At 39.0% G+C, this 10,030-nt stretch overlaps 1 protein-coding gene across 1 annotated transcript; it reads left to right on the top strand.

Annotated features, from left to right (window-relative positions):
- The first annotated feature begins 753 nt into the window (after window positions 1–753).
- LOC118856084 (late cornified envelope protein 2A-like) lies at window positions 754–1,062 on the top strand. Its single transcript, XM_036766159.1, has one exon. It carries the CDS (start codon window positions 754–756, stop codon window positions 1,060–1,062), a length of 309 nt encoding a protein of 102 aa, XP_036622054.1.
- The last annotated feature ends 8,968 nt before the right edge of the window (window positions 1,063–10,030 follow it).

Raw genomic sequence — 10,030 nt, 5'->3', positions numbered from 1 at the left:
CTCTGGACTTATCAAGTGGGATGAGGGTTTATGTAGCCAGAGCTGAGCTTTAAAAAGTCATTGTGGTGGGTGAATTAAGGACAGACTGAAATGCCTTAGAGACTTGGGCCAGGCAGACTCACCCCCAAGCTATTGTAATAGTCCAGGCATGAGATAACGAGGGCCTGCCCCAGGGTGGGGTCAGTGTGAGAGGACAGAAGGGGGTTTGTTCAAGACATGTTGTGAGATTAGAAATTTGGCCATGGATTGGAAATATGGGGGGGGGGGTGAAAAGTGAAGGGTGATGATTAGGAAGTTCAGGAAAAGTAAGGGTTTGAGGGGAAAGATAAAGAATTCTGTTTTGAATGTCTAGAGACATTCTTTACCCTAGAACATATAAACTACAACTTAACTTTTAAAATTGTGTATAATTGACCTTGTTATAAATTATACATCATATTGGGTATTTGTATATATGCATGAATGTATATATACATACGCGCGCACACACACACACACACACACACACACACACATATATATATACATATGTGTACATGGACATAGATAAAATGTTGGTGATTCCATATTTATATTTAAGATTCCCAAATTCCAACCAAACAGCATTTAGCTGGAAGAAATTAAGTCTTTTCTTTCTGTATACTAATGTGTTCTAGGTAAATTACTAACACAAGTTAGACTGATAAAAAGTGAACAAAAGTTTCATATATTTAAAAAGTTATTTTATTTCAGGATAACTGAACTCAACCAGAGATGTCTTGCCAACAAAACCAGCAACAGTGCCAGCCACCTCCAAAGTGCCAGACCCCCAAGTGCCCGCCCAAGTGCCCTCCCCAGGCTCCCTGCCCTCCTCCAGTCTCCTCCTGCTGTGACTCTAGCTCTAGAGGGTGCTGCAGCTCTGGGGGTTGCTGCAGCTCTGGCTCTGAGGGCGGCTGCTGCCTCTTTTCCCATCACAGAAGATCCCACAGGCGCAGACACCAGAGGTCTGACTGTTGTGACAGTGGCAGTGGGCACAGCCAGCGTTCTGGGGGCTGCTGTGGGAGCTCTGGGGGCTGCTGCTGATTTGGTTCTTTTGCCTAAGAAGAGAAGAAGATTGATTCTGCCCCCTTTTCTCCTCACCCCTTAGCCTCCTGCCTCTTCCCCTGGATTTAAACTGTACAAGTCTTCTTAGGGGATGAAGAGAATCAAGGCCTATCACTCCATTTTATTTCAAACCCCACCCCAGCTCCACATAACTCAACACTTCCTCATTTATCCTGAGCAATAATAAAGCTGTTTTGTTTTGTTTTTCTGGTCACAGCTACATCCTATTCTTTGTTCTTCTCTCTTTAAGACTTCCTTCAAGGTTCCCTTCTTGTTAATGGACCCACACACTTCCCTGTGTAATGCCCAGGCAGTGAGGTAGGGCTGGGAGGCTGGGTAAGCTTCTCTCTATTCAGACCTAAAGGGATACATAGAGTGTCTGTGTAGAAGTCAGTTAGTTGTAACAACTACCCTTCCCTACAGGGCAAAAGGTACCCAGGATTGAAACCTCAGGACAGAGAACACAGGTGCCTCTGGCTCTGAGTCACTGGGGAGAGGCAAATGCCCAGGTGAAGAGGGGAGAAGCTAGTTACGTGTGGTGGCAACCCCTTGGTGTGGAGCAGAGTCCCAAGGGACAGAGTCTGGTGGGAGGACTCAGGAGGATGCAGTCATTTCTGTTGGATGGTTCGAGGTTGAGGTGTCTAAAGGAAACATGATCTGTGCTTTCTTACCTTTTCCCTCTCTACACTCATCCTGGCTGTTTGACCCAAAGCACAGGAATGTCCAAGGCTGTCTCCCTTCGCAGACAAAAGCCCCCTCTGGCACTGGGCTTTCTATTTTTCATTGGTTATGGTCTCCAAATCTCAGAAAAGTTGTAGTGTTTTTGAGGTCTGTCCTGGTCCTTCTAGGGCTTCTCTTCTTCTTAATGGGATGCCCCCAATTTGGGAGCCCAAGTTCAGCCCCCAGGTCCTTTTGGGTCTACTCTCCTATGACCTTTCTAGCTATTGTCACACATTCTCTGGACCTCTATTGACCTTCTCTCTTTTCCTCAAGTCTCCCTATCCCAGGGTCCTCGCTCAAAGTTGTATTTCAGCGGAAATAACAAGACTATAAGCAAATTCATTTAATGACTGAGCTTGGCAACGAACAAATGAGGAAAATACACCTTTTTCTCCTTGTACATATGGAGGACTTTGGATACAGAATAGGGCATATGCTGTCAGACTCGGTTGGCCTGGTGGTTGATTTTGCAAAACTGCTTTTTTTTTCCTTTTTATTCCTTCTTATAAAGGATAGCTCAGTGGATAGGGGACAGGGGATGGGACAGGACTGCTTTCTATGGGCCCACATTTCATCTTCCCCTGTACACATTTACCCCACACAGCAGTGCTGCATGTTGTACCTACTTGAAACAACAAAATAGAAATACTATACTTCCCATACCAACGACAACTCCTAGCAAAGGTGTGTGTGTCTGTGTATGTGTGTATGTGTGTGTGTGTGTGTGTGAAAAGCCAGTTCTTCAGTCATAACCTAGTGTCAGACCAGACTAAAAGCTTTCTTTAGTGACTTAATTGGATAAACAATGAAAGGTAAGGGTGGGTATTATATGGTTAGGGGTAGGGGAGTGTTTCAACAATCTGGCTAGCAGCTGCTGTGGGGGTGAAAAACCAACAACAACCAGCTCACAGAATGCTGCAAGTCCAGGTTCTTTTGATCTGCTTTACCAAGGAAAGCAATGTTAAGGGGTTAACTAGTTTACTTTAATCCAACATGCAAATACTATTCACTTAGTTCAGGGGGAAAAGCCAGCACCCTGAACTTCAGAGCAAACTACAAACAAATGACAAACATCAACAGACAGACCAAATACAATTCATAGTTACCAACATCTCAGTTCAGCCAGGGAGCTCATAACAACGGCTGGCCCAGAGTCATGCATGCCACTATTGCTATGGGTCAGAGCTCTGGAAAAAGAGAAAGCCAGCATCTGGTTTTATATCTTTTTCAGGGTCAAGGGTGAGTCACACATGTGACTCACTCATGTCACCTAAAATTGTCACAAAAATTCAACTTAAACCCACATGGTCTAAAAGCCTCCAATGTCACAAACATGTCACTCAAACTCATGTAAACTAGGCTTTCCCTTGAGGCAAGGGGGTCATCAAGGACTCCTAATTTAATCAACGAAATAAAGGCCAAACTTTTCAAGGGCATTTGGTTGAATTAAGTGGTTAGAGCCCATTTTGATTGCCAATACAGGGAGTACTGTTCCACTGACTTGCAGAATCCTTTAAAACTCATAACAGTTATGAAAAAGGTGAAAAACGTCCAGCTCTTTCTGTATTCATTTTATTCTGAAAGATCTACATCTTAGGTAAATGTTTCGACCAACAAGGTAAAACTGTACCCACATCCTGTATTTTAAGGTCTAAATTTAACTGGTCAATGTTTAAATGGACTGGAGTTATTAGTACATTGAGTGATGGATTTTTTTTTCCTACCTGTTCTCCAATGCCCCTTCTTCCCCCCAATATTTTTTGGTTTGTATGTGGTTTCTCAGTTGATAAATATATATTAGCACTTTTTTTCTTACATTTTTAATTGCTGAGGTCTATCTGATGTAAGGGTAAACATTCATTTGACAGAAATATTTGTGTATATTTAAAGACATAATTGCTCCACATAAGCTTGTGTATTCAAGAATGATTAATCTGTAATAAACTGATTACTAGTCATTACATATAAAAATTAATATTCATTTGAATATGAAGTTGAAGTCAAGAAAAATGTACCAAAAAGTCAATTCTTTTTTGTATGTCAGCATTTATACATAGTTCTTTAAGGTTTGCAAAGCATTTTATAAATAACATCTCATTTTATCTTTACATGAACCCTTGGAAGCAAGTACTATCACGCTCCCTATTTTACAAATGAAGAAACTGAGATAAACAGAGGGTTAGTGACTTGACCAGGGTCCCAGGGTCCAAGACCAGATTTGAATTCAAGTCTTCTTGGCTCAGGGTCCAGTGTTCTAGCCACTATGCCATCTAGATTTTGACCTTGTGTCCATTTTGGCCTTAATTCATCTTATTTTTCTTGGTAATTTATTATTTATTTATTTTAAACAGCTTTTTCTTTTTAAATTTTGAGTGTAAGTTCTCCACCTCTCTCATACCCTCCCCCACTCACTGATAAGGTAAGTAAAATTATACATGTGAAATCATGCAGAATATGTTTCTGTTTTAGCCATATAGAAACAAAGGAAAAAAGAAAGAGAAAATTGTACTTTAATTTACACTCACAGTTAATCAGTACTTTCTCTGGAGGTAGATAACTTATTTCATTATGAGTCCTTTGGAATTGTCTTGGATCATCTTATTGATCAAAGTAGCTAAGTCTTTCACAGTTGGTCATCATTAAAACATTGTCATCATGGTGCACAATGATGTCTCGATCTGTCTCACTTCACTTTCCATCAGTTCATTTAAGTCTTGCTACTTTTTTTTCTGAAACTACCCCCGTCTTTGTCAATTCTTATTGTACAATAGTACTCTATCGTAATAATGTGCCGTAATTTGTTTAGCCATTCCCTAATTGATGAGCATCTCTCAATTTGCAATTTTTTGCCACCACAAAAAAAGAGCCACTACAAATATTTTTGTACATACAGGCATTTTTCCACTTTCTTTGATTTCTTTAGGGAATAGACCTAGCAGTAGTCTTGCTGGGTCAAAGGGTATGCACAGTTCTATAGTCCTTTGGGCATAGTTCCATATTGTTCTACAGAATGACTGGACCAACTCTACCAACAGTTTATTAATGTACCTACTTTCCTTCATCCCCTCTAGCATTTGCCATTTTAGATAGTTGTGAGGTGGTATCTCAGAATTATTTTAATTTCATTTCTCTAGTCAACAGTGATTTAGATCATTTTTTTTCATATGACTATTGATAGCTTTGATTTCTTCTTCAGAAAACTGCCTGTTCATACTCTTTGAACATTTATTAATTGGAGGATGGCTCTTATTTTTACAAATTTTATTTAGTTCCCTACATATTTGAGAAATGAGGCCTTTATCAGAGAAACTTCCTATAAAAGTTTTCTTTATTACTTCATTGTTGATGGTACCTTTTAGTGAAATGTAGTTTCCCTGATTATCTCTTTTAATTAGGTCTATTTTTGCTTTTGCTTTGTCTGAGATCATGGTTGCTACCCATGCTTTTTTATTTGAGCTGAAACATAATGTATTCTGCTCCAGCCCCTTACCTTTACTCTGTGTATCTTTCTGTTTCAAGGGTGTTTCTTGTAAACAGCATATTGTTGGGTTCTGATTTCTACTCTATTCTGCTATCCATTTCCATTTTATGGGTGAATCACCCCATTCACATTTATTCATTACAATTGCTGTGTATTTTCCTCCATCTTGTTTTCTTCTGTTTATCCTTCTCTCTCTCGCTCTCATTTTATTCTGTCTCTCCTCAAAAGTGTTTTGCTTCTGACTACTGCCTCCCTTAATCTAGCCTTACTGTACAATTTCTCCTTATATCTCCTATCCCCTTCCCCTTCTATTTCTCTATTGAGTTTAACAGATTTCTATACCCAACTGAGTGTGCATATATTTTCTTCCCTATTTGGACCAATTACAATGAGAGTGAGATTCAAGCATTGCCCACCCTCTCCTATAATTTTCCCTTCCACTGTACAAGTTTTTCAATGTACACCTCTTTTGTGTGAGAATGTTTCCCATTCTACCTCTCCATTCCCCCTTCTCCCAGTGCATCCCTCTTTCTCACTCCTTCATTTATTTCTTTTGGGATCATCCCAACATAATTGACTCACACTCATGCCCCCTGTCTATGTAGACTCTTTCTAACTGCCCTAATGATGATAAACTTCTTAAGAGTTATATGTAAGGAATGTAAACAATTTAACTTTCTTGAGTCCATTATGATTATTTTATGTTTACTTTTTTATGCTTCTCTTGAATCTTGTGTTTGAATGTAAAATTTTCTATCCAGCCCTAGTCTTTTCATCAGGAATGCTTGAAAGTCCTAGATTTCATTAAATATTCATTTTTCCCCTGAAGGATTGTACAGTTTTGCTGAGTAAGTTACTCTTGGTTGTAACCCTAGCTCTTTTGCCTTTTAGTGTATCATATCAATCCCTCTGCTCCTTTAATGTGGAAGCTGTTAAAACTGTGTGATCTTGACTGTGACTCCATGATATTTCTTTCTGGCTGTTTACAATATTTTCTCCTTGACCTGGGAGCTCTGGAATTTCTCTATCAAATTCCTGGGAGTTTTCATTTTGAGATCACTTTCAGGAGGTGATCAGTAGATTCTTTACATTTGTGTTTCACCCTCTGGATCTAAGATATCAGGGCAGTTTTCCTTTATAATTTCTTAAAATATGATATGTAAGGTCTTTTTTGATTATGGCTTTCAGATAGTCAAATAATATTTATAATATCTCTCCTCAATCTATTTTCCAGATGAGTTGTCTTTCAGATAAGATATTTCACATTTTCTTCTATTTTTTCACTCTTTTTTACTTTGTTTTATTTTTCTTGATGTCGCATGGAGCCATTAGCTTCCACTTACTGAGTTCCAATTTTTCAGGGATTGCTTTCTTCAGTGAGCTTTTGTGTCTCTTTTTCCATTTGTCTAATTCTGCTTTTTAAAGAGATCTTTTTTCAGAGAATGTTTGTGTCTCTTTTACCACTAGGCCAATTCTATTTTAAGGTGGGTTTTTTTTTGTGTTTTTCTGCCTCTTTTACCTAGCCATTAATTCTCTTTTCATAATCTTATTGCTTCACTCTCATTTATTTTCCTAATTTTCCCTCTACCTCTTTTATCCCTTTCTTTAATTCTTATGGGAATTATTGTTGGGCTCAGGTCCAAGTAGCATTTTTCTTTGGGGTTTTGGTTTTAGCTGTTTTCACATCATTGTCTTCTTTTGAGCAAAAACAAAAGTATAAACATTTCCCCACCACCAGTGCCAGAGGGCCCAATCATCTTTATTACACCTGGGTCCCTAAAGAGAGTTTAAAGAAGTTACTACAAAGTATTCACCCTCACAAAATTCACTTCTTTGTGTAGCATGGTTAATGAATGAATTGCTATCCTTCCTTTATGGCTTCCTTGGATACCATGACAAGATGGGCTAAACAGAACTTTGCTCTTCACTAGGCATGATGGTCTACAAAATCTGTCATTGACTATGTATCCTAGAACTCTGGTGGCTTGCTCTCCTGATCTTTTCAAACTCATAAGGTCACAGCTTATCATGGTATTTTTTCACATTGGGTGGAGAAGGGGTGAGCAAATCTAAAGAAAGAGGTAAGAACAAATACCCATGTTCAAGGGCCACATGTTGGTGTCCCAGATAAAGAAGTCTCTTTCCCCACCCATGCACTTACCTTATTCCTTCCCTTTGCATTTGACTATAGGTAGGCAGGAAGGAAGAACCATCTGGTTACCTCGTTGTAAGCACTGTCAGTTCATAATGTAGTATTCACTCAACAGGCTCTTTTTCTTTAAGTAGTCAAGTGAACTGGAAATCAAGTCTGCTTGTGGAGATTGCATCAACAGATGATAAGTCACCTGAAAAAGTCACTTTTACTCTATCTGCCTCTGTTTCTTCAACTGTAAAATGGGGATAATAATGGCAATTACCTCTCAGAGTTGTTATGAGGATCAAATGAGATCATATTTGTAAAGTGCTAAGTATAGTCCTTGGTACACAGTAGTTGCTTAATAAATGTTTATTTTAGAAAACCATTCTGTGTATGCTTCTAAGGATTGGACTTTCAATGGCCAGTCCCAGACCCTTATTACGATTATTTAGTAATGATCTCATAAACTTGATTATTATAAAATAAGCTAATAATTCAAAATGATTATTGATTTTAATTTCCCTCATGTATATGGATTTTAGAGCAGTTAGGTGGCACAACAAATAGAGTATCCAGCCTAGAGTCAGGAAAACTCATCTTTCTGAGTTAAAATCTGGCCTCAGGCACTTAACTAGCTGTGTGACCCAGGACAAGTCACTTGACCCTGTTTGCTTCACTTTCCTCATCTGTAAAATGAGCTGCAGAAGGAAATGGCCAGCCACTGCAGTATCTTTGCTAAGAAAACCCCAAGTGGGGCCACAAAGAGACAGACACAACTGAAAATAACTAAACAACAAAAATTTGAGTTGTATGATTAGCAATCACTCAATAAGTTTTTATTGAGCATCTACTGTATGCTAGGCATCATGCTAATGCCCATAATTATCACAATCATAATAGCTAGGATTTAATAGGGCTTTAAGGTTTGCAAGTTTGCTTTACATACATTTTCTCATTTGATATTCACAGTAAACTATTGGAATTGTCTCAGAAAGATTCTGAAGATCATCTGGAAGGATAAGATACCAGTCACTGAGGTCCTTTTTCAAACTAAACTGCCAAGCATTCAAACTCTACTACAGAGAACACAACTCCGATGGGCTGGCTACATTGTCTGAATGCCAAATGTATACTTGCCAAAACAATTATTTTATGGAGAACTCACACAGGGCAAGTGTCCACATGGTGGTCAGAAGAAGCAATACAAGGACACTCTCAAGGTCTCTCTGAAGAACTTTCGGGTTGATTGCATAACATGGGAGACACTGGCATAGGATCACCCAGCATGGCGTGCCCTCATCAAAGAAGGCACTGTGCGAGATGTGCAGATTTAGAGAATCCACCCCAAATGTTCACATGGACTATTTCTGCCTAACCTGGGGTAGAGCATTCTGACCTCATAATGGTCTGATCAGCCACAGTCAGATGCACTGTAGCTTGACTCTGATATAGAGACATCATTTTGGTCCTCTTCGAGAACTAAGGACAACAACCAACCAACCAACCCTATATGACATGTGCTATTATAACTGTCAATTTGCAGAAGAGAAAACTGTGACTGAAAGAAGTGACTTGTCCAAGGTGAAGCAGAATTCGAACTCAGAACTTTTAAATTCCAAGTCCAAGGCTCTACCCACTAAGCCACCTAGCTGCCTAATAGGAGTACATATGACAATCACTCACATTTACATGGACTTTTAGCTTTTTGAAAGTCATTTTTCTTCTAAAACTTTCTAAGGTACTTAGAACAAATGATCTCATGCATTTTTGACTGATGGGGAAATTGAAGTCTGGAGAGATAAGATGACTTACCCATGAATACAACAACACAGCGTAAGAATCAATATTTTACACCCAGGTCCCCAGAATCCAAAACCATCACAAATCTGGAACACAAGGATAAGGATTTAACCTAAAGGTATCACATCCCCCAAAACTTGAATTATAAGCAGAGACTAGATGATCACCAATCAGTTATGCTAGAGTAGGATTTCCTTTTCTATATGAATTGCCTGGGTTGATTACTGGGGCCCCTTGGAACACAAACATCCTGTGATCCCATGATGCCATGAAGCCAATGCAGAGTGGAGACAAATATTTCAGTGGAAAATAAAGGTACCCTAGTTATATTCCTGGCCACTGAGGCAGCTGCCTAGTTCTTTGCTACATGCCCATAGCATCAGTCCTGGCCATGAAGGGCTGCTTAGTCAGTGAGAGTGCTGGAGGTTATCTCAGAAGTCACCAAATGCAACCCTGTCACTTATAGCCCCTTCTCTCCATGGAACATCACTGAGATTGTTCTTCTAGAATGACACATTTGTTCTTTAGCTCACAATTTTATTAGTATTTAAATTCAGATGTTATAATAGATGAATAATAATCAACATTCTTTTTCTTTCTTTTTTTCTTCAATGCAAGGGATGTGAAGGGGAAAGATAATTGTTTGAAAAGTTTTTGTTTAAATTCAAAATTAGAATTAAATCTATTAAAAATGAGTGCCAACCAAAATTTGCTGAAGGAAATGGAGCCACCAACAAACAGAAGGACATCCCCATAACTAGAGGAATGACCAGTTCTAGAGAATATGAACAAGGCACCAATAAGGAAGC

The sequence above is a fragment of the Trichosurus vulpecula genome, chromosome 7 (assembly GCF_011100635.1).
Source record: "Trichosurus vulpecula isolate mTriVul1 chromosome 7, mTriVul1.pri, whole genome shotgun sequence".
Lineage (NCBI taxonomy): Eukaryota > Metazoa > Chordata > Mammalia > Diprotodontia > Phalangeridae > Trichosurus > Trichosurus vulpecula.
The sequence above is the reverse complement of the archived record's forward strand: the minus strand, read 5'-3'. Positions and strand labels throughout refer to the sequence as shown.

Excerpts from the sequence above, each read along its gene's own strand:
- LOC118856084 (XM_036766159.1), top strand. The coding sequence starts at position 754 with ATGTCTTGCCAACAAAACCAGCAACAGTGCCAGCCACCTCCAAAGTGC.